This window comes from Carya illinoinensis, chromosome 3, assembly GCF_018687715.1.
Source record: "Carya illinoinensis cultivar Pawnee chromosome 3, C.illinoinensisPawnee_v1, whole genome shotgun sequence".
NCBI classification, from domain to species: domain Eukaryota; kingdom Viridiplantae; phylum Streptophyta; class Magnoliopsida; order Fagales; family Juglandaceae; genus Carya; species Carya illinoinensis.
This window is the reverse complement of record NC_056754.1, coordinates 1,042,859-1,067,732: the sequence shown is the minus strand read 5'-3', so window position 1 is coordinate 1,067,732 and position 24,874 is coordinate 1,042,859. Positions and strand designations below refer to the sequence as shown.

The window sequence follows — 24,874 nt, the reverse complement described above, 5'->3', positions numbered from 1 at the left end:
TGGACTATGTTAATATTCTGTTAGTATATAGTCTTGGACTATATTAATATAATCAACATTATCAAGTGCATGTGGAATATCTTAACATTACCGTGCAGAGCCTTATGGGTAAATGTGTATATAAAGAAACTTCTCATAATTACTTTATTTTTTGGTTGGTTTATTAAATTTGTTCTTTACTGATTTCGAATCTGATTCAATAATTTTGTGCCTTTTTCAATGCAAAATCAGTAACATATTTTGGTTACTCATAGAGTCATAACTCATAAGATAATTGCTCAAACTCTCACTATAAGTGGCATGTACAAATTGCAGTGCATGAGCATCAGTAGCAAGAACTAAGAAGTAGCAGCTTTGTGGTAGTAGCAGGTAATTAGCAGCAACGCTGGAAGCCTGGAGGCAGCAACTTTGTGGCTATGGTTTATTATGTGTTTTGTTATTTTGTAACAGTAGGCTGCAGTAGGGAAGAAACTTCATTTGGTTGCTAGTCTAGATGTGTTCATATATATATATATATATATATATATATATATATATATATATATATATATATATATATATATATTTGTGTTTTGTATTGATGTAAATCAATAAATATGAGAGGGTAAGAGCCTAAGAAAGTGACAGCTGTATATTATTATGTAATTGTTACTTGTATTTTATTTTATTTTTTTATCTTTTTCTATTTAGACTTTTTAACATAGGATCACTTTGATATAAGTTATATAAGTTATTACTTATTACTTATTAGGTATTTTACTGATTAGAGATTGTTTTTAATTTCTTTATTTCTATTTTTTTTTATTACTATGATTTTATATTTCTATGAATGGTGGATAATATGGTTTAAGTTGTTTGGAATGGATGGAATTAGGGAAACTGGCAGTCTGGGACTTCTCTAGTGCTGCAGCTGCACTAACATTCCATGTTAGTGTTTTTTATTTTTATTTTTTCCTTTTGGGTATGTCCATTTTCTGCAATTATTCATAACATGACTTAGTATAACAATGTTGATAATTGGAATATTTAGTGTTTTCTGGAGTGCTGCACTAAAATAATTAGATTGATAATTTTGATTATTTTTATTTTCCCATCAAGATCTTTTTTTTTTTTAGTATTTTTGGATTTAAAATTTGAAAAAATGTATGGTGGGCTGAAAAAATTAAACATAAAATGCAGGTGTTGGCCCAGTTCGGACCGGGGTAGACCGACCTAACCGGGAGCCTCGAATTGGATTGATAGACCGACCGGATCGGCTCGTCCCGAATGGGAACTGATCGAATCGGTCCTTATCCATTTCGGTCTGGTCCAGGATGGAAAAATCCTGGGAAGGTCCGGTTCGGTCCATAATACCCCCTTCGGACCGACCGGACTGGACTGAATCAACCCCTAGGATTAGCCATTTCTAAAATTTATTGTACTTTTTGACTATTAGGTATAAAACACAGCTATAATGGATTATCTATAAACAAAATTTATAACTTTTAGTTACAATATTGTTAAAGAAAGACTCAAATTTGGTCTACACTATACATATAGCAAATCTTATTTTATTATTTTTTTATAACACTCTTCCTCTTCTCTCTATCTACATCCATAAACTTTCACAAGTTTCTTTAAATTAAATAACAAAATGTGATAAAATAAAATAAACTAATAATTAATAATTAAAATATGATAAAATAAAATAAATTAATAATTAAAAAAATTAAATATTTTTTAAATTATTAATTACTCATTACTATATAATAAATAAATGGATATCCAATGTGGAGATTTGATGTGAATAGCCAAAGTTAGATTTATCTTATATTATTTTATTGTTATATAATAATAATAAATAGTTATTCCAATGTAGAGACTTATATAAATAGAATAGTCAAAATCTAAATTCATCTTATATTCATAAAAAAATATCCTTTAACTTTGGATAATCCATTGAGAATGCTCTAAATAGTGGTGAAATGTTTTGTGAATAGTAGTGAAATAATTTTAGTTACGATGTTTTATAGAATTTTAGAAAAAAATAGAGAAATTTAAATAAAAATATTATAAAGTTAAAAGTATATTAGAATATAAATTTTTTAATATAATTTTTATTTTGAAATTTGAAAAAAGTTAAATTTTGTTGTGTTTTGTTTAAAACTTAGGAAAAATTATAATGATTAGGTAATAATTGGATGAGAAAGTTAAAAATTTTAAATTGAAAATTATATGTTTGAATGATATTTAGATGTTAATATAAGATAAGATAGAATAAGATGAAACTAACTCAACATTTAAACAATCTCTTAGTGCATGTTTGAGATTGTGGGGGGAAATATAATTTATAGTTTAAGTAATATGTTCTACTTTAAAAAGATTATTTATTGTTTGATAACTATATATTTAAAGTACTTTCAAATATGTTTCATAATTTGTTTGCAAATAAATTGAAAAAGTATTTTTTGAGATAGAAATTACGATCATTTGATTATTTAAAGATTATGATTATATTTTTAAGAGTTTGAAAGTTGTATGTGTATTTTCATCTATTGATAATATTTTTAAAATTTGAACTACATTTCGGATTATCCAGAAAAACACATTTAAGAAAAAATATAAAAATGATACTTTTCTTCAAATATACTTTTAACTTATTTGAGTTTAAAATGTAGTTTAATATGTATGACTCAAAGAACTTAATTTTTCTATTAAAAAGCTTTTAAAGCTATTTAAACATTTTTTAAGACTCATAATGCAATTCCAAACAGAACTTTATAATAAAAATACTGTAGTATTAAATACTTAAGTGGGGAAGAAATATATTAAAAGAATTATGAATTTATTAGGACCATACAAATATTTTTTTTGTATGGTTCAACTATTTGGCTTATATTTTATCACTTTTATTAAAGTTATTTTTATCTCATCTCATTATCCAAACAATTTATAAATGTTAACCTTTTTTGTCAGGCCAATTCATAATTGGTTAGCATTGATAAGTCTTACATATAATAGTAGGGGATTGACTATTATATGATTTATAACAACCCCAAAAATAGAGTAAATCTTGATTTATATTAAAAGAAACGATGTAATATAAAATCGATTGGAATAATTAAAAAGAAAAACCAGTTTGACACCATCACTGAATAAATCCGGGTACAACATTTGATTTGTGGGAGAGACATCTGCATCTAATTTTTCAAGCCTACTATTTTATTACTCTAAAATCGTACGGGTTAGTATGAAGAAGGGCTCAAGAAAGAAAAAAAATATAGTTGTAAGTACAATTATGCACTAATTTATGTATTAACATGATGTGATTGATCAAAAATTAAATTTTATTAAAAATAGTGTTAATTTAAATTTTAAGTATGAATGAATCAGTATTGATATATAAATTAATATGCAATTATATTTGTATATAACAAAACTCCTCAAGAAAAGAGTGCCCATCATAATTGGGTTAACTGAGCAGGCTTCTTCGTACGGTCAGCCATGGCGGTGTTTGGGTGAAGAAAGTATCTTGTCTTATCACAAGCCACGACGCTCTTTAGATAATGAAAATATCTCTCTTATCATTATTGTTTTTTTAAAAAAAAATTAATTACAAATATAATTATGCATTAATATGTATATTAATTTAATGTAATTGGTCAAAAAGTAAATTTTATTAAAAATAATGTTAATGTAAATTTTAAATATAAAGAAATCAATATTGATATGCAAATTAATACGTGACTTTATTTGTATGTAACAAAATTCTTTATCAAATTTACCTATAAAGATAAGGGCGAAGAGAAATTGTAAGAAGCGAGTCCATGTACAAATCCTCATTGGTTTTGAATAATGCTAATTACAAACTCAAATAAATAATCTCATATAAATTCTTTGTAAAAAAATGGTTTATAAATTAAAAATAATAAAATTTTCATACTTTTTTAAATATAATTATTTTTTTGCAATAATTTCATTAATGTGTATAGAATTTATCTATTTGAACTTGTATAAATTATTTATCTTTTATTTTGTTTAGCTAAAATCCGCGTCTCACGAACATGGACTCCTGAGATACAGATTGGACCCGCCCATCTGTATCCTTCAGAGTTCATAGTCCAAAAGACTACGAATCTTGTTTACTCGATTTGTTCCTCCTTCGTAGTATAATCTCCATCAGCCTACGATGGAAAATTCTACAACTGTATTCCATATTACTCTTTTATATTACCATAACGAGGTAAAATCGTCTATCAATTTTTATTTAATGGAATAAAAGTATAATATTTTAAACAGTTATATTAAACTTTTCCAATTATAACTTTTATAATCTTTCCTCGTTTTGACTGTTATTTTTCCTTCGCAATCCCTAATTATTGATTTAATTTTTTTTACAAATTTGACCATTTTCATTATCTTCTAGTGGGGGATACAATTTTTTTTCCCCCTTTCTTTCCAATATGCTGATTGAGTTCACAATTCAAAAGGAGAGTAATTTGTGATTTACTTTAAAGAGGGCTTGTTTTCAAACGATTGATTGTGATATGCAAGCATAACATTGGTTCTTCTAAATCATATATACGTTTTTAGAGTCTGTAAAATTGTTCGAGAATTAATCCCCATTTTGATCTAATCTCACAACCACGAACCATTTCGATATAGGAGTTGTTCGGATAGTGAGATGAAATAAGATAATTTTAGATGAAAGTTAAAAATTGAATAAAATATTATTAAAATATTATTTTTTAATATTATTATTATTTTTAGGTTTTGAAAATATTGAATTGTTTATTATATTTTATATAAAAATTTGATAAAATTATAATGATTAAATCAGATGAGATGGTTTTTCAGTTCAAACGGCTTGTTAGTTTTTTTCAAACTAGATCATTTTCATTATCTTATGACTTCTAGTTTAAGGACCACTTCAAAGCTGAAAAATGAGTAGCCTCTGGTCAACACATTCACACATGCAAATAGGAGTATAGAATACGACTGTTCACTCAGGCTCTGGATAGGGAACGCAAAAGATGTCGATAAGATTCACGTGCGAGGGATCTTTTTTTTTTAAGTATATTATAAATATATTTAATAAATATAAGATACAGTAATCAAGGGGATGGGAGGCCGGAACATTTAACCAAAATCAACAAATACAACACAAGAAATTTTAAAAAATAAATCGGATTATGAGATCAATGACTTGACTCTACCCATTTCCTATAAGATAAAGTTGCTTAAAGCAGTTTTGATATGATCCGATAAAAGGATTATAATACCACGATTGAAATTCACGATAAGTCTAGATTGATTATAGGAGATTTTCACTACCTATTTTTCACTATCATTAATTAGGAGAAGCGAAAATATAAGTAAATAATAACCAGAAAAACAATTGAATTATTAGAAAACTACGATTAGGAACTGTGGCAACACGTGGGGGACACACAACATACTAGAAGTGTGGCGACTAGTCAGATTTGAAGAATCTGAGGTACTTAGCTCCAGAAATGCTGCATGTGGCGGCAGAGCTTCCAAGTGCTGTAATAGATATATCTCACACACGCTTTGACTTGCAAGTGTAACTCACGCGCCATTCTGTTTAACAAAATTCTTCCATTATCTGAAAAATCGATGGTTTGGAAATCTTGCAATAATACACATGGTGATCCCTAAGCTCCAAAAAATAACATATTGGCGTTTCTTCTTACTATGGACGAAAAAACAAAAAGAGACTAGAAAAACAAAAAATAAAAATAAAAAAAACATAAGATACACAATTTCTAGTCTAGCAAGGTAGGAGGAGGAATCTGGACAGAGAAGACCAGACTTTGTTAGGTGGGCTTTGACTGGGTGCGAGATGTTGCCGAGGAAAAGGGGCTGCTATTATCTATACGAGGGATCCATCTAAATTTTTTAATTTTTATTTCAACGCATTTTATTGGGAGGGTGCGGCTACTATGCCGCCCCACTGATACCGCTGGGCGGTTTTTTTATTTTATATTTTTTAACACTTTTCTAATTATTAAGTAAAAAAACAGATATTAATACATTTAAAATTATTTCTTTAATCATTCGAAAAAGAAAAAGAAGGAGGAGGAGCGGTAGACTGTGGTACCACTACGGCCGGCACAGTGGCTTTTTCCTTCATTGGAACTCATTATCAATCCGCACCTAATTCCCTCCTACATCCGACTCGCTCTGGAGCCCATGGCCTTGGCAATCTCTCTGAGGACAAACTTCTGAATCTTTCCAGTAGAAGTCTTGGGGAGCTCATCCTTGAACACCACTGTCTTGGGCACCATGTAGCGCGGCAACTTAGCCCTACAAAATTCTATGATTTCCTTCTCAGTTGGCTTCCGAGTCAACCCATCCTTGACGCTCACAAACGCACAAGGCGTTTCGCCCCAGAACTCGTCGGGCCTAGCCACCACGGCCGCCTCGTTAATGGCAGGATGCATATACAGTACCGACTCCACTTCCACGCTGCTCAAGTTCTCTCCACCGCTTATGATCACGTCCTTCGATCGATCTTTGATTTCCAAGTAACCATCTGGATGCATCACTGCCACGTCCCCTGTGTAGAACCAACCATCCTCTTTCATGCTTTTGGAGGTGCCCACGGGGTCTTTGAGATAACCCAGCATCACACACCCACCTCTCAGCACAACTTCCCCTAGTGTTAACCCATCTCGTTTCACACTTGCTCCCGTCTCCGCATCCACCACGTCCACTTCAGTCAAACCTATAGTCCTCACCCCTTGTCTAGCCTTGAGCCTGGCCCTTTCAGTCGCCGGTAGCCGATTCCACTGTGGCTTCCACGCACACGACACCACAAGTCCTGCCGTTTCCGTCAATCCGTACCCGTGGCTCACCACGAAGCCTAATGCTTCGGTCCGGAAAAGTACAGCGGCTGGTGGTGGGGCTCCTGCCGTGAGGATCTGAACCGGTTTCTGAAGCGGTTCGTTGTTTGGAGAGTTGGTCAGCATGTTTAGCACCACAGGAGCACCGCACAAGTGAGTGACGCCGTGTTTGATTAGCAGGCCAAATATTGTGGGTCCATCGAATTTCCGGAGGCAGATGTTGGTCCCACCAACAGCTGCTATGCCCCAAGGGTAGCTCCACCCATTAGCGTGGAACATGGGTAGGGTCCACAAGTACACCGGTTGCCCTGGAACGCCCCAGTCGATGAGAGAATCAATGGTGATGATGAATATCCCCCGGTGGCAGTGGACAACCCCTTTTGGGGAAGAGGTTGTACCCGAAGTGTAGTTCAATATCATGGGGTCCCACTCGCTCTTCGGGCGGACCCACTTGAACTCAGGATCGCCTCTCTCAACCAGGCTCTCGTAGGAGCTGCAGAAATCGACGGCAGGTGATGAATCATGGGTATGATCAGCATCATCGTCATCATCAGTGATGAGGACGAGAAGAGGGCGTGGGGTATTGGGTGGAAGGAAAGAGAGGGCCTCCAAGACAAGAGAGCGAGAGAGATAGTCGACGAAGATGAGCTTAGGCTCGCCGTGGCGCAGGAGTACTGAGACAGTACGAGCGTCGAGACGGGTGTTGATGCTGTTGAGAATGGCACCGGACATGGGGACGGCGAACTGGAGCTCGTACATGGCGGGGATGTTGGGGGCCACAACGGACACCACTTGGCCCCTCTCGATACCGAGCGATACGATTGACGAGGCCACTTGGAGGCATCGGCGATGGGTCTGCGACCACGTGAAGTTGGTGGTGTTGTAGATTATAGAAGGACAATCGCCATAAACGGTGGCTGCTCTTTCCAAGAAGCCTAAAGGAGTTAAAGGAGACGAATTTGCCGGCCTTGCCTTCAACTCTTCCATGGGTGGTTTGCACGTACCCACTCTCTCTCTAAGACAAGCTCAGAACAAATGCTTACTCTACAATATTTCTGCTGTTGAATTCTTATCTGTGCTGAAGATAAGATAAATACGGAAGTTCGCGGCGGGGGACCAAGTCCACACAGTGACACACCGATTGAGCAAGCAAACAAATTACATGGTCCCACATCCCAATTGTAGTCAAGTTCCAATGAATTTGCTCACTCTACATAAGCCATGCTTTTGATGAAACTTGACAAGGCACGCCACTCGCTTGTGTGTATATTTATATAACTTTTTATATTCATGATCTCATATATTTTTTTAATTTAAAATTTTCTAATTATCATTTCTATATTAAATATTTAATAAAAAATTATATATAATATATCTTTTGGCTTTGAATGCTTTGCAGCTTTAATTGAATGATCGGTAATATAATTTAGAATAATGATAGTCTTACCACTCTTTTACCACTTTTTTATTATTTTTTTTAATTTTTAATTTTTTTAATTTTTTTTTTACTTAATGATTAAGCAAGTGACTATCACTAAAATTATATATTTTTAAAATTTTTTCTTAATGGTTAAGGATGTTAAAAAAATACTTAAAAGAAAATGATAAAAAAATAAATACACTACAAGTGATAAAATAGTGGTAAGAGGGTGGTAAGTGTATCATTACCCATATATTTAATAGAAACCAACTTCGGTACAATACAATACGTCACTGTATAATAACATAGTAAACAGTAAAATATATTTGTTACGATGAAAATATAAACAATTAGGAGTAAATATTTAAGGAGTTTATTTAAAATAAAAGTTAAAATTTAAATAAAATATTTTTATAATATTATTTTTTAATATTAAAAATATTTATTATATTTTATAAAAAAATTTAAAAAAATTATAATAATATAAAATGAGATAAGTTAAATTTTTTTTATAAATATATATAAATCTTCCATAAATTTTTTTTATGAGATTCAAGTTAATAATGATGGAGTTTTATTATATATAAGTAAAGTTGTGTACTAATCTATATATTTATATTTAAAATTTAAATTAATATTATTTTTAATAAAATTTAATTTTAACACAACTAATCTATATATTTATATTTAAAATTTAAATTAATATTATTTTTAATAAAATTTAATTTTAATTAATTACATTATATTAATATATATATTAATACATAATTATATTTGTAATTAAATCTTTTCACATCATAAGTGTTAAACTGTTGAGATTTTTAAAAAGAAAAATTCTTGTCGTGAAAACGCTATGGAACCGACGCGCCTTTTGATAAAAAATAATGGCAACCCAGGCACCGAGAACTAGGCTTGACGTCCACGAACTCTTAGAGCACTCGCAACGGGTTATGTAAAACCCAGATTCTTGTATAATTTGAAGAAAAAAGTCTGAAAATGGCGTCTAATGGATGATTTATTTCATTGTAAAATCCATTTTTGCTACAGTACTGCCGCTACATCTAGCGGTGACTGTTTAGAAATGTGAATTATTTTTTATTTATTTCTCTCTCATCTATGATTGAGAATATCTTTAATAGTTAGATAAAATATTTGAAATGAATAAAAAAGAATAAAATATATAATATTTAAATAATATGAAGAAAAAATAAATAAATTAATGTATAGTATATTGTAAAAGTTAATATATCAAATAAAAATAATTAATTTTAATAATATATTTTAAATAATAAGATAAAATCATAAAAGAGCCATTGGAAACTGTGCTTCACTTAACCGAGGCACATGACCCTATCCTCGTAACCATTTTCGCTCTCTCTCACCATTTAGAAGAAAAGCATAGTGGTGTGGGTGGGAATTTCATAGTCCAGAGACCCAAACACTCGGTCGGTATTACAAATAATGGCAGATAGCCTTTCGGGACTCCATTAATGGAGGAGACTTCTCGAGTAGAACTATTATCTGACAAAGAAAATGTTCTTTTGAGAAACTCTATGCTCTTGTTGCTGCTCGTTGTTTTTGACGTGTTGGGAAGCTTTCTCCACTTCTTGAGGATCTACCCAAGCCTAACAATCTTTATGATTTTGTTAGGCTTAGCTAAAATAGATATATATATATATATATTATATATATATATATGTATGTGTGTTTTTTTACAAAATGGATTTTTTTTCCTTCGATTTTTTCCTTAGACAAAGCTAAAGAGAGAAGATAAGATTGGGACTATACCACAAACCACTCTTTCTTCTGAATTTCATAGTCTCAGCCACCTCTTCCAAACCTATTTATCTAATTCTTTACTTTTTTTTTTTCTTCTTTTACTTTGGTTGAAAATTAAAAGGGAGAATGACATATTTACTTCCATCACCAAGAAGGTGAAATCCAAGTGGGGAAATTAGGTGGGTTATTGTTCGAAGAAGAGGTTTAGGACCAAGTTCACATAGGAGCAAAAGGAGAAGATGCTGGGGCTGGCTGAGAGTCTAGGGTGGAGGATTCAGAAGCATGATTGAGGCCATGGTGTAGCAGTTCTGTAACGAGACCGGGGTGAAGTAAAGGATTTTTATAGCTAAGCCAAGAATTTTTACAAAGAAGCTAAGGATTCAGAACACACACTTGGTAAGAAGCCCAGCAATAACTGGAAAAAAAAAAAAATCCGAAGGAAAAAAACATCTTTTGGACGACATTGAGAGATTCACCTTGAGAACAAGCTCGTGATGAGAGCAAGCATTGAAAAAGGAAGGCTCTTTATTTCTTAAGACATTATTTTCATGATTTAAATCTTGATCCAAGGGTGAAAATGAATGTTTTTTTTTTCCTCTTTCGTAGACAGTTTTGTGAATGATGGCGAAACTCCATTCAAACTTCAGTGGTCTCTAAAGTCTTCTAGTAGTAATCTTACAATTCAACCATATACTTCTCATGAATTAAATCCAAGGGTAGATATGCCCTGTTTGATCCGAATTTTTGTGAGAAGTGAAATAGCTCCCCCTCCCATGAAGATGACGGCAGAAATCAAAACTCTTATTTTTTTTTTTAAAGATACCGGTTGACATTAGCTGATTATCAGTTCCCCAACACCGATTGTATGTAGAACCAAAATAACCCCAAATGTTGTTTTTATTTTATTTATATGTGGTTTCAGAAAAATTTCAAACCAAAAAATAACACACAAAATCCCAACCCCCCTCCTTGCAACATCGTTCCACTACAAAATAAAAACCCTTTTTTTTTCCTTCTTTCCCTCGCTCGCTTATTCCCCCTTCTTCCCCCTCCTGGGTCGACACCCTTTCCCATTTTTGAAAACCATGTCTCTTTCTTTTCCACTACTCTCTGTTTTCAAAGGCAAAAAATTGTTTTCTTCTTCCCCATTTTGATTTGTGTTGTTCTCGAATTTGGTAAAAATCTTCGGAAAGTTAGGGTGTTTTTGAATCTCGATTTTTATTTTCCTACGTGTAGATCTTGGTGTTTGATTTCTTTTGTTCTTGGATTTGCTAAAATTTTTCGCAAAGCTATGGTTTTTTTCAATATTGATATTTAATTTCCTAGATGTAGATGTCGGTCTTGGATTTGTGTTCTTGGGTGTGTTAACAATCTTCACAAAGCTAAGGGTGTTTTTTTTTTTTTTTTTTTCAGTTGTCTGTTTGTTGGATTCTTCTTCTCCATTTTTTCTTTTTTTAGATGTAAATATGGTGTTCGATTTGTGTGTCCAAATGGAGTCTCTCTTTTTGGGTTTTCAAATATGAAGATGCAAGAGTTCTTATTTTGTCCAAACGGAGTTTTTTTTTTTTTTGGTTTATCTATCTCTATTTGACAATGAAGAAGGCCGTGAGACGGTGTAAATTGGAAGAATTTGACGCCACTCGTTTTATGGTGTAGTGGCTGTGCTACGATGTAGATCAGAGCGGCCTATGGCTGGGCCTCTGAAATTGTTTATTTTTTGGTCTTTTTCCTTAATCAAATCAAGATAAGAGCCTCAAAGTCTCACCATTTTTGGCATCTCTCAATCTTGTCGGGAGGAACTTTCATGTGCTACTATTTTCTAGGTTTTCATTGGCTTGTTCGTTTCTCTTTGGATTGGAATTTTTTCTAAATTTTTTGGGGGTTTAGATTTTTGTATAGTTTTCTTTATGGTACAAGTCTTCCCGAGAGGTTTGTGGCCATGAATTTATTTTTGAATGAGGTTGTTTAAAATTTATCGTTTGGTTTTCCTTTTGGGTGTAAATGGGTATGTCTAATCGTATCAATCTTAGTTACAGTGTGTTTGCGAGGTTGAGTTTCCCTTTGGGCGGTTTGCCGTGTATTTGCCTTTTGATGCATGGCCATGCATTGAGGCTCTGGGTTTTTTTTTTTTTTTTTCTTATTTCGGCAACCCAGAGGCTGGCTCTACCTCTTATGAATTTAGGGTGCATCGTGGTTGGGTGTGGAGCTTCCTATGGAGGTGCAACAAAGGTGATACAACCTATAGAGGGAGCTACAAATCACGTACAAAATCATTCTTAAAATTGTAACTATTATACTAAAATCATAGCTGTTATAACTCATTTAATTTATTCCTTATTTGTTAATTTTGTACAGCTCATATGGTATCAATAATGCTATATGGTAGCTTAAATTTAGGAGCAATTACATTGCTTTCAAACTTGTATATATTTTGTAATCCCATCTCTAATGAAAGTGTGTGAACCTACTTTCAAATTTGGTGTATTTTTTCTGTACAATCAATACTGAGATGAGAGGAAGGAGAGGCACTTAACGAGAGTGTAGGAGCAAAGGAAATGAAATTTATAGAGGATGAAATTTATAGAGTATAAATGTGATTTAGACAAAATACAAATACGGTGAAAGTGTCTGATCTAAGCAGAAGACACTGGGAAGAGAAAAAAGTTAGCGGTGAAACATGAAGGGAGGAAACCGTGATTTTGAAATGCATGTAGGGGCAAAATGGCAATAATGTCAAAATAATGGGCAGTAGATGATAAAAGAAGGGACATAATTAGAAAGGAAATGATGCACGAAAACACTATAGATCTCCAAAAGGTCCAATCGGTGAGAAGAAGCCAGAACTTCACAAATGTAAAAACTAAAAAGACAATATACTCAAAGTCGGTGGGGAATAAAAGAAACATAACGAAATAGAAATTCCTCATAAAATAAGGGACAAAATTGAAAAAAAAAATTCAACGAAAATACTGTTTATTTAACATTCGCAATTCTATATATATGGCAGATTTATATATAGATAAATGATATAAAAAAATCTTATACTAAATATCTCTATCTAATTAATATTTAATTTCTTATTTAAATACACATATATTTAAAAATTAAGATAAAAAATAAAAAAATTTATATTAATTAAGTGAAAGTGTGTGATAAAAAATTTTCATATTTTGTAATATCTCTTCGTGTATCTCACACTTTCTCTTGTCAATACGAGTGGTACTCCAAAATTCAGAACTAGATGGTCGAGTATATAACAAACAATAACTCATTGGAGGAAGATTGAGGGCTTTGGAGCAGATAGTCAGGTCAGAGACGCGGTATCAGAGACTAGATGATAAATGTCTATGTGGGTGGCACTACGGTCACCGCTGGTAACTCTAGTTAATTATGTAGAGAATTATAGTTAATTATTTCGATGTATTTTTTAAATATTTTTAAATATAATTTTTTAAAAATTTATAATATTATTAAAAAATACTCACATAATCACGAAGTAAAAAATAAAAAATAAAATAAAAAAATATCCCGCCGACTAGCATTATTCAATATGTATAACAACTATTCGATTTGTTTAATGAGGGAGCTGTTGGGCTGCAATTATTCTATTCTAAAGGAAGGTGACTGATTGGGGCATGGACCCAAGCACTTATTTGGAACAGGGCCAACCCTTCCGCCCGTTTCTTCTAATATATATTATTTAATACTCTGGAAAATATAAGATGTTGAATGAAGCACCAGCACGCCCGTGTTGAATTCTCCTAGGTCCTACCGATCGATTGAACCTCGAAGAACAAGAGTCGTTTCCAATTTCTTTTTTTGAATTTCTTCTTAGGGATCGGAATTAGTGAAGGGTTTGGGAAATGGCGAGGAAGAAGGAGTCGGCGATGACTCGGGCGGTGACTTCGGTGTTCGCCTTCGTCAGATTTGCTGAGTTTGAGATCCTGTTCATTCTTTTCTTCATCATCGCTTTTCTCCTCTTCAAAGATCTCGTCAGTCTCTCTCTTTCTCTCTCTCTCTCTCGCTTCCTTCTATGTTCCTGTAATTGTTATTTCTTTTCTGGATGAGTTAGATCAAATTTATCACCTAGTTTTCATCCTTGAAATGACTAGAATTTGATCGAAATTTGCAACAAATTATAAGAATAGTGCAGCGCAAATGGGCAATTTTGGAGTGAAATTTTTGACAAGAAAATGGCCAAATTTATCTACCTTTGGGCCTAGGAACATGGATTTTTTTTATTACCTATGGTAAAAAGAAGCATGTTCAACTAGCATTTTATTGCTTTATGATTATGAAGCATATTGGACAAGGTTACTCTACTCCTTGAACTCTACAGCATGTTTAAGAAAATAGTAACGGAAGATCTAGAGAACGACCTTGGCATGCTCTTTGTGAGAAAGTGTGTGTGGGAACAGTTCCAGTCTATGCTATGTTGTGAGCTGATTTAGCTGAATTTCATATGCATTACAAGTTTCATGAAACGTACTATTGGGCAAGGGTTCATAAACTGAACTTCTAATGCATTTAAGAGAATTTGCAGAAAGTTTAATATTTTCTTCAACCTGTCTGAATAAGTTATGGAATGCATAAAACTTACACGGTTTCATGAAATTCTCTCTCTCTCTCTCTCTCTCTCTTCAACCGGTACTCTTTTTCCCTTACACTAAGCGTACATTATAGTTATACCAACTTTGAAACTATAATTCGGATTTCTTGCTTCCTGATTCTCAAATCTGGGGTGATACTTTTTACTTGTATATAAAAAGAAAAAGAATCTGGGGCGATACTTCTCTATTTAAAGTGTTAAGAAGTTAGCCCCAATGGAGGATTATTATCCATCTCCTTTGTTTCTTGAGCAACCACTATCAAGCCGAATGCTGGCTGACTTCTACAATAAACTGAATTCAATTATATGAAATATCAGAATTCAATTATATCAGCCAAGTTTTTGGTGTTGTGCAAGAGAATCTATACTAGTACATAATTGCAGTAGTTTCAATTGGTATCTTACCCAAGTGGTTGGTCTCTCATTCCTTGCTCTCAATTTTCTTCCATCTTACTCTCTTCTCTTTCATTTTTTTCCCTCTTTAAAGTAGATAAATATACCTCAGGCATCTTTTATGCCATCTTCAATGGAAAGAACTAGGAAAGATATATCACTATGTTGATTGTTATTGACAGGGCCAAATTGCTTTTTGATAAGTTCTAAAAATTGTTCAAATCAATTGCAGACATCAAGACCTGAATACAATCAGATGCTTGTAAAGAAGCCCGGTGGGGTTGGTCTATGGCCTTACTAGATGGATATGTTTGAGGTCGCACGAATGTCTTTTATATCAGCTTTAATTAGTGCAAATATTCTGTCAACCGCTTGTAACGTCACGGTACTTTTTGCCTGCTTTTGAATTTATGTATGCATTTATAATGAATACATGCGAGACAAAGGACAATGCCTATCAATAGGAATCCAAAGAAAACTGTTTCCGTCATCCTGGTAATTCCTACAACTGTCTGTATATGGTTGGGTGAAGCTGTCATAGAACTAGACAGTTGGAAATCAATCACAGGCTGGGTTGCCAAAAAGGCCACAAAGGTTGGGCCCTCGTTTGATGCGTATAGATCGATTGTTTTGTATGGTCTGAGTTTATCAGCACATGAATATGTTGCTTATTTACACGAGGTCCTGGTAATTTTTTTCTTTCTCCTTTGTTTCGAGTATCCTATGCATTAAGATTCGATGGTTATACTTCTGGGTGGTACTTATATGGCACCATCTGATATCAGTAGAGACTGCGGGGTTTAATGCTTTATTACAGTGTATGTCTAGTAATCTCCTTTGCAGCGGGGTGTCATCTTCCCTTGTGAGAGAGAATAAATTAATAATGGTTCAGAAGTGGGGAATGGGCAGCGAGGAGGAAAGTGACAGTGGAGGCGAGTGTTTCTGTAAAATCATAACAAAGGGAGCCTTGGTGATTCTAATGTTCTGGCAGCTAGCTAGAACATCAAATCTTCCCTGGATGGGTACGTTGAAATTTAATTTGAAGAAGGTGGCTGTTGTGGGGGAGCCATTTGGAGAGGAGGGTGGGTCACTACGACGGAGGACTAGGCCATACATTACACTGATCTTTGTAAACCCTGCTGTTGGCTTTTCTACGCCAGGTGGAAAATGTTGAACTCGCAGTTATTCCTACTCTACCTTGTTCCCGTTCATTCAAACCAAGTCCATTGAAAATGACCAGGCTACTGACGCGGTATTTTCGATTCTAAACTACTAATAACCAAAATGGCAACGCAATGTTTGTAACCCTATCCAGCAAACCCAATGCATCCGACTATCGGAATATGAAATATCATTTGGACAGATTCAAAGCAGATTACATTCCTACGATTGGAGTACGCATCGATTTGAATGCCACAAATTAACCATGGTAAGCAACAAATTAGCAAGAAAATAACAGTGGATGCTCAAACCCTTGGGATAAAACACCGAAGTGACAGCAAATTGAAGTCCATAGAAGCCCTATATTGTTCATCTTCAGACAAACAATTGTTAACCAAAAACCAAAACAAACCTTAATTACTTTCCCAACATAATCCCATCGTTTCATCCAAATGCAAAACGACTTCGCAGAACAAATGGGTAATAATTAACAATAAGCATCGGTATCAAGTGGCAAGCCAATTTACACACTTAACAACGACAACATTAAACAATGCGTGGCAAAAGTATAAATATCATCATATTTGCCACCTATATTAATCAGATTGTTACAACATCCTCGCAAATTACATAGTTCCTGCTTATGCCAAAAGATTACTCCTCCTTGGCAGTCTCAGTTACATGGGCAGTCTCAGTTACAGCCTCTGGCTTATCTAAGCTAGAGCCAGAGTGGGCAGTCTCAGTTACAGCCTCTGGCTCATCTGAGCTAGAGCCAGAGTGGGCAACAAGTCTTTCCACAGCAACCTTTTTGACATCACGGCGTACTCCAATATCAGAAACTAAGCGGCTGACACAATACATGCCATAACCTACCGCTGCCAGGCCACTAAAACTGGTCGTGAGGAATCGTAGTGGTGAAGCAAGGACAGCAGTAGCAGCAGCTAGATAGGATGCCGCCTGTCCACTTCGACCCACGCTGATGTTAGTGAACACAAGCAAACCGGTTTTGCAGTATATAGCAAAGTCTTCACAATTGTTTTTGAAAATATCATAGACACCAAAGCCATTTTGGAGGAGATAAGAAGCACGGCGTATAACATCTTGTGGTGGGTCAGACAAAGCAAGAGTGCAGGTACCTCCACGAGCTTTGGCAAGAAACAATGCTGGTGTGACACCATACTCAAAAAGGTAGAGATTTCCACCAGAAAGAAAACAATCTATACAAGAAGAGATGACTCCATCAAGCTTTGATTGATCACCACATTTTGGGCAAGGGTTGTCCAGGACATAAGAAGGAGATGAGCTCAAATAGATGCGATCTAGCACAGTTCCTGTTCCAACTTCCTGGCCTGGACCCCGAGTGAAGTGGATAACATTTCCCTCGCCAACATATATCCCTGTAACATAAAACAATTCGCAAAATCAAACTACCAACCCAGTTCATAATTCAGATGTTAAACAAAAAATATCACAATTCTCCTAATATCTAAAAATGTGACCGTTCACAAGTAAATATGAGAAAAAAATTGTTCCAAGAAAAGAAAAAGGATGTGAAAAGTGACAAAATAAATTCCATACAAGGTTTGGTCGTTTTAATATATGTTTTTATCCCCCATTATTTTCTTTTAAAAAAATGAAACCGCACTTCTTTTTTTTGGAAGTCTCGACACTTCTCAGCTCTTGTGACTTTTGCCTTTTTGCTTTTACAGCAGTTGAAGCCAAGCCTCTGGAAAAAAATAAACAACCATGTAAAAGCTTGCAACAAAAGTACACAAGAGCTTTAAAAGAGAGAACAGTTTTTGAAAGTTGAATCAAAATAAATGGAATCCATAGAATCGAAAAAAGAGAAACATGAAATGGGGGCAAAGCCCATCACCTAATGTCAATTATGTCAAGAGCCCTTTGGTTGAAGGAAGGGGACCGTTGTACGAAATTCTTCCATCAGTTGGCTAACTCACACTGTAGGAATAATGCAATCAAGATGCTTCAGGTTGAGGGACAGGTATATTCTTATCATGAGGTTATTAAGAACCACATTGTTACTTACTATGAAGATTTACTTGCTGAATAATTCCAGTGGTGGCCCAAATTGGATGGAATGCACTTTGAGCATATTGATCAAGCTAGTTCTGTGTGGTTGTAGAGACCTTTTGAAGCAGAGGAGGTTCTTAGGGTGCTTAGTGGGATGGTCAAGGACAAAGCACCGGGGCCGGATGGGTTTTCAATGGCTTTCTTTCATGAGTGTTGGGATGTGGTGGGGGAGGATATTATGCAGGTTTTTCAGGAGCTTTACTCTTTTGGTAAATTTGAAAAAAGTCTTAATTTGTCCTTCATGGCTCTCATCCCCAAGAAAGTTGGGGAAGTGGAGGTAAAAGATTTTCAGCCTATTAGCCTCATTAATGGGGTGTACAAGATTATATCAAAGGTGCTTGCCAACCGCATGAGTCAGGTTTTGAATAGTATTATAACAAAATCCCAAAATGCATTTGTGAAGGGGAGACAAATTTTGGATTCGGTGTTGTTGCCAATGAATGCCTAGATTGTAGACTCAAGGAGGGTACATCCGGTCTTTTGTGTAAGCTGGACATGGAGAAGGCCTATGACCATGTAAATTGGGATTTTTTTTGTGCTATTTACTCGAGAGATGTGGCTTCAGGGAGAGATGGATTTCGTGGATTTGGCATTGTATAACTACGGCTCGCTACTCGGTTTTGGAGAATGGAGCACCGGAAGGTTTTTTTAACAGCTTTGTTGAGTGCATGCTGAGTGCAGCTGTTAATAGAGGTTTTATTGCTGGATTTTCGGTGGGTGGGATGTCTATATCTCACTTATTATTTGCTGATGATACGCTGCTGTTTTGTGAGCCGGATAGTGTTCATATGCAGTATCTAAGAGCAGTTTTGCTCTGTTTTGAAGCAGTTTCAGGTTTGAAGGTAAATCTCTCGAAGTCTGAAATGGTTCTTGTGGGAGGTGTGAACAATATTCAAGGCTTGGCATCTATCTTGGGCTGCAAGATTACCTCATTGCCTTTGCACTATCTCGGTCTTCCTTTTGGGGCTGTGTTCAAGACAAAATCTATTTGGGATGGAGTGGTAGAAAAAATTGAAAGAAGATTGGCCGGGTGGAAATGGTTATATCTGTCCAAGGGTGGTAGATGGACTCTCATTAAAAGCACGTTATCTAATCTCCCCACTTATTTTCTTTTCTATTCCTGATACCTGCAAGTATGGCCTCTCGTATTGAGAAAACTTTCTGTAATTTTCTTTGGGGAGGTATGGGGGATGAAGCTAAAACCCATCTTGTGGGGGGATAAAGTTTGTTCTCCAATAAGATGTGCAGGATTGGGGGTGCGTAATATAAGGGTGTTCAACAAAGCACTTTTGAGGAAATGGTTGTGGAGGTACCATAGTGAAGGAGAAGGTTTATGGAAAGAAGTGATAAGAGTCTAAGTATGGGAGCATTCCGGGGGGGGGGGGGGGGGGGGGGGGTTGGTGCTCTAATGAAGTTAGGGGGGGCACATTGAGTGGGATTGTGGAAAAACATAAGAGCTGGTTGGGACGGATTTTCCCAATTTTTCAGAATTGCAATTGGAAGTGGCAACAATGTTTACTTTTGGCACGATGTGTGGTGCAGGGACATGGCTCTTAAGCAAGTTTTTCCTATGCTTTACCAAATTGCTTGTGACAAAGAGGCTGTTGTGGCTGATTTACTGGTATGCTCTAATGGGGTCGTACATTGGAATGTGAGATTTTCAAATGTGGCCCAAGATTGGGAGCTGGACATGTTTTCTAGTTTCTTTGATTTATATGCTATGTCAATTGGCAATGAGATGAGGGATAGGCTGTTGTGGAATCCAAGTGGAAATAAAAAATTCTCGGTGCACTCTTTTTATTTGGCTCTCTTGGGTTTTCCTAATTGATCATAGCTGTACTTAAAAGGCTGTTTGGAAGTGCAAGGTAACCCCCACAATTGCTTTCCTTGTTTGGACAGCATCGATTCTCACCTTGGATAACCTTAGAAAATGTGGTTTCATTATTTCAGATTGGTGTTGTTATATGTGTAAAAGTGATGGGGAATCAGTTGACCATCTCTTATTACTCTGTGAAATGGCCAGATGTTTATGGAATGAGGTCTTTAATAGGATAGGGGTGGTATGGGTCATGCCTGGAAGTGTTAGGGCCCTTATGTGCTGCCGGAAAGGTATCCGGAGAAATGCCCGAATCGTTGCTGTGTGGAGAATGATCCCTCATTGCATTATGCGGTTTGTGTGGTTGGAGCAAAACAAGAGGTGTTTTGAAGATACGGAGCATTCCATGGCTGAACTGAAAAGATTTTTCTACAATACACTCCTCTCTTGGGCTTTGGCCATTATTTGTAACACGGATAACCTTCATACTTTGCTTGTACCTCTTACTAGTACTTTGCGGTAATTTGGCATATTCTTTGTCTAACTCTAGTGTACTCGGGCTATGCCTTTTATATCAATGAAATTTACTTTTACCCATAAAAAAAAAAAAAAAAAGTTTTACATCTCTATAACAACATCATTCTTAGCCATGGTAACTTATAAAAAAACAATTCTTAGCCATAGTCAGTTAATGGACATGTTTCCTTTTACCTGCCAGACATTATGCACCATAAAATCGTCCATGTATTTTTTTTTTCCTATTTTCCCTACACATACTTTTTTTTTATAGGCCAACAATTGTATTGACAAAAATATGCATAGCCCAAGTACACAAGATGGCATACAAGAGGTAACACCTATTTAGGTATTTTCCCTACACATACTTATTAGAAAGAACAAAAGAAAAGAAAGTGCACTTGTACATCTAATTCACATAAATCTCTGAGAGCATAAAGGATGCTCTAATCCTATTTGTACAATATAGTGTAAAAAAAGGCCATAGGGAAAGGAACATATTTTCTTTGCCAATCATTTGCATTCCCCAGATTGTTACACTCCCAAGTCACATCTCCTAATCTCTTACACTGCTTGACAGACATCCAGCTAGTAAAGCATAATGGGCATTTTTCAATTAAATATCAACTTCCTTTCTCCTCAATTGTAAATAAACTCTAGTGCCAGTTTATGTTCATGCCATCAATCTGTGTACTCCATAGATTGGCCATCTCCATCAAATACTTTTTTTTTGATAAGTTATAATAATAATAATAAGTTATCTATTGCCTCTTAAAATGGTACGGTGTCGTATCAAATAGCCTAAAAAGTTGGGTATACTCCAATATCTACGGGATAGAATTGTAATACAGATATCCCATCAAATACTTGACAGTTGACACATTATTTTGCTTGTAAGGCATAATAAGCATTGTTAAAAAAGGACAACACTAACTCCCCTCCTCATTAATTTGATACAAAATTATGATGCCAGCAAACAACCCACATAAGAGGAGCTAGTCTTGGAAACATCCGTATCTCATCCCAATTATGGTGGAAAGTGGCGCCATGATACTGATTATTTGAATATTCTAATGCACTCAAGGTCTTACCTTGCAATCAGGCTCCTGAGGGACAAAGGAAGGGGGTGTGGAGATGTATAGTTGTTTTTAGCTGAAATTGCAAAGATTAAAAAGTGTATACATCAAGCAAACTATGAACCACTACGTTCCATAGAAAACAAGTTCCAAGAAATGAGAATCACAGGCATTCGATCCTGAGCAAATAACCTTTTCTTAACTCCAGAATGATTAGATACTGATGATTTAGCACTGATTATGGTCCCAACATCCTATCCCATAAACTTGATCCTGGTTTTTCAACTCTAATCCTACTAAAATGTTAATTTGAGGTCAACTCCAAGCGCCCCTCATACAATTGAAAGGATAAAATCAAAACATAAAAACCAAATGTGCAACTTCAGTGCTTCAATAAAGTGAATCTCATATGGGGAGAGGGAGAGCATGGTTTAAGTTCAAGATCTATCCACAAAGTAGCTGGAAAGAAAGAAACAAAAGAAGGGGAAAAAAAAAAAAACATCGACGTGCAATGCTTCTACAAGCTATAGCCTTGTTGCAGTGAACAGTAAATTCAGCCAATATCAGATGATTCAGATCCAATTTTAAAAACTGTTCATACCAAAAATGCAAAAATTTTATAGCACGTAAATTGGTACAGCTTTTATAAGATTTCGCTGCGTAATTACAACAACAATAAACATATATAGAAAGGCACCCCAATGCTTTAAAGTCACATTTAGCATAACATCTATATCAGTAGTGATTAAGATATAAATAAGAGAACAACGTTCGTTTTGCTTCTCCACTCAAGAAGTTTGTCTTTCTGATCTTTCCTGAAACAGAGAAGAGGTGGGGGTCCCAGAAACGTAATTCCAGTTTCAAATGACCATTCTAACTAAGAGAATCGGGAAAATAGAAGCTTGATTAATTAAACCATAAAAGCACGATCAAAAAAGAAAAATAAAAGGAAATAGAAGATATATAGCACATTTCAATCCAGGAAGATAAGATGACTGGAAGAAAAGATATAATAAGCAGCACATAAAATACCCATAAAAAAAATACGGATCCTATAAGCTTCGTATATGAAACAAATGGAGTAAAAAACAAAATGTGAACATAATAAACAAAAAAGTAGAAGAAGGAGAAGGCGTATGACCATGGTGGGAATAAATATAGGAGTGTCTCCAAGAGTAGATGTGATCTCCAGGTTTCAGTGCGTCCCTCTCGATTTTGTTCGAGAGCAATCCCATCGTCTCTGATCTCTGTCCTGCTGCAAGCCTGCGAGTGGAGAGAGATAGAGAGACACAAAACTTCTAACGCAATGGCTTCCTTAGACCCTACGCAATTCTTTAGGATTTAGGACACTCGCAAGCAAGGCCCACCGGGAAGGCAATTTTCGTTTTCGCCCCTAATGTTGAAGGGCTTCTCTTCTTATATTTTGTTTTCCTATTTTAATAATAATAATAATAAGTTATCTATTGCCTCTTAAAATGGTACGGTGTCGTATCAAATAGCCTAAAAAGTTGGGTATATTCCAATATCTACGGGATAGAATTGTAATACAAATAAAATAGGCATCGGTATTTTTTATTAAAGAAAATAAAATATATATAACCCTAATTATGAGGGTTTTTTTCACTTTGTATCAAAATCTATTAAAATTCATATAATAATTTATATTTCGGTTTTAAAATTTTTAAATATTATATTCTCAATTAATCATAACCATTAAAATGTAACAGAAGGCAGTTTTAAACGTCAATTTTTAAAATGTTAACTAATATTTTAGAAAATAATAAAAAATCAATGTGTAGAAAATATTATATACATCACGTAATATTTAATTTGTAAAATATAAAATATAAAATTTATATTAATGGTGTAGAGACATTACAATAATAGAACTCTTCTTTAAATTCGAGGTTACGCAAAGTTAAAAATTCTTTGTTTTTAATAATTTTTAATCTATTTTAGGTTAGAAAATGTTTTTTTTTTTTTTTTTTTTCTCTTTCGGCGGAATTTATTTATAAAAAATATTAGTATATTGCCTCTTAAATTGAGTACGGCCAGCTGTCAAAGCTGGGGTAACAGTACTGCCCTTTATTTATTCTTGTTTACATATATACCGAAGTGCCTTTGATTTTGATACCGACGGAGAGAGCGAGACCAATCCAAAATTCCCAAATTCCTCAGCAATTCATCGCCTAACGCGCAGACGAAGGCCCCAGCAATCAGTGGACATGGCGTCCTTGACTCAGCGTCTCCTCCTTCTCCAGTTGGTCATCCTCTCTCTCTCAATTATCTCCACCAACGCCAGGCCCTGCAAGACGCTCTTCATCTCCTCCTACTCCTTCTCCTTCAAGCAAAACCCTTCCTCCTCGGGAGTCGTCACCGTCGTCACCGAGATCGGCCGTTTCAGTCCCAGGCCCAACTTGGATCGAGCTTTCCCCTCCGAGATCTTCGTCTTTCCGGTCAACGATGAGGTGCAGGATCGTCCAATCGAGCGGGACGACATGCCGTTCGGGTTGGGGTATAAGAAGTCCCTGTCTTCCTCCTCCAACTACGACTACAGCTCGCTCCGGGACCGCACCAAGGACATCCTCAGCGTGGTGGTGGCTCTGCTCTTTGGCGTCGGCTGTGGGGCCCTCACTGCCGCAACCATGTACCTAGCCTGGTCCCTATTCTCCAACCGCTTCTACGACTTCCGCTACGGCTCTCCCTATTCCGATGACGATGAAGACGACCACGATGACGACGTCAATACCAAGAAATTGGGCTACGTGAAGATTCCTGCCGCTGACTCCGTGCCTGCTCCAGCACCTGCGCCTGCCCCTGCCAAGGAAGTGGTATGAGAGTGCACGATTCACAATTAATAAATTAGGGTTGATGAAGTTTGTGAATCTTTAGGTGTGGATTTCTAGGGTTAATATTAATAAAAAAGAAAAGAGACAACAAGCGCTGCTTTTGAGGTCTGTATTTATCAATTTCAAACTTTATTGTTCTATATATGATCTATAATCTTAACCTTTGTGATCTTGCATTTGGTTTTTACTGTCGTCCATTTATCAATATCTCTGCAAATTTCTTAAACATCGTATGTTTTTTATGTTAGGTTTTATAATTGAATCGGGGGAAAGTCTATGTAAGTTTGACCTCAGGTCGTCTTATGGATGTGATATTTGG

At 35.3% G+C, this 24,874-nt stretch overlaps 4 protein-coding genes and 1 long non-coding RNA gene across 6 annotated transcripts; 2 read left to right on the top strand and 3 right to left on the bottom strand.

Moving 5' to 3' along the window:
• Positions 1 to 6,026: 6,026 nt before the first annotated feature.
• LOC122302297 (2-methylpropanoate--CoA ligase CCL4-like) lies at positions 6,027 to 7,990 on the bottom strand. The gene has a single exon (XM_043113489.1). It carries the CDS (start codon positions 7,830 to 7,832, stop codon positions 6,168 to 6,170), a length of 1,665 nt encoding a protein of 554 aa, XP_042969423.1. The 5' UTR covers positions 7,833 to 7,990; the 3' UTR covers positions 6,027 to 6,167.
• A 5,755-nt stretch (positions 7,991 to 13,745) lies between these two features.
• LOC122302295 lies at positions 13,746 to 15,745 on the top strand. Its single transcript, XM_043113487.1, has 2 exons — positions 13,746 to 14,036; positions 15,279 to 15,745. The coding sequence occupies exons 1-2, from the start codon at positions 13,908 to 13,910 to the stop codon at positions 15,345 to 15,347; spliced, it is 198 nt and encodes a 65-aa protein (XP_042969421.1). The 5' UTR covers positions 13,746 to 13,907; the 3' UTR covers positions 15,348 to 15,745.
• A 926-nt stretch (positions 15,746 to 16,671) lies between these two features.
• LOC122302294 (protein LEAD-SENSITIVE 1-like) lies at positions 16,672 to 23,085 on the bottom strand. 2 transcript variants are annotated; one of them, XM_043113486.1, is made up of 3 exons: positions 22,848 to 23,085; positions 16,958 to 17,604; positions 16,672 to 16,909 (listed from the first exon to the last, which is right to left on the bottom strand). In XM_043113486.1, the coding sequence occupies exons 1-3, from the start codon at positions 22,939 to 22,941 to the stop codon at positions 16,862 to 16,864; spliced, it is 789 nt and encodes a 262-aa protein (XP_042969420.1). In that variant the 5' UTR covers positions 22,942 to 23,085; the 3' UTR covers positions 16,672 to 16,861. The 2 variants fall into 2 exon arrangements, with proteins under 2 accessions (XP_042969420.1, XP_042969419.1); XM_043113485.1 differs by having other exon boundaries at positions 16,672 to 17,604; positions 22,848 to 23,083.
• Positions 17,865 to 22,841, bottom strand: LOC122302296. Its single transcript, XR_006240434.1, has 2 exons — positions 18,255 to 22,841; positions 17,865 to 18,166 (listed from the first exon to the last, which is right to left on the bottom strand). It is a non-coding gene; the product is annotated as an uncharacterized LOC122302296 (long non-coding RNA).
• An 846-nt stretch (positions 23,086 to 23,931) lies between the features above and the next one.
• On the top strand, positions 23,932 to 24,543 carry LOC122305772. Its single transcript, XM_043118322.1, has one exon. It carries the CDS (start codon positions 23,932 to 23,934, stop codon positions 24,541 to 24,543), a length of 612 nt encoding a protein of 203 aa, XP_042974256.1.
• The last annotated feature ends 331 nt before the right edge of the window (positions 24,544 to 24,874 follow it).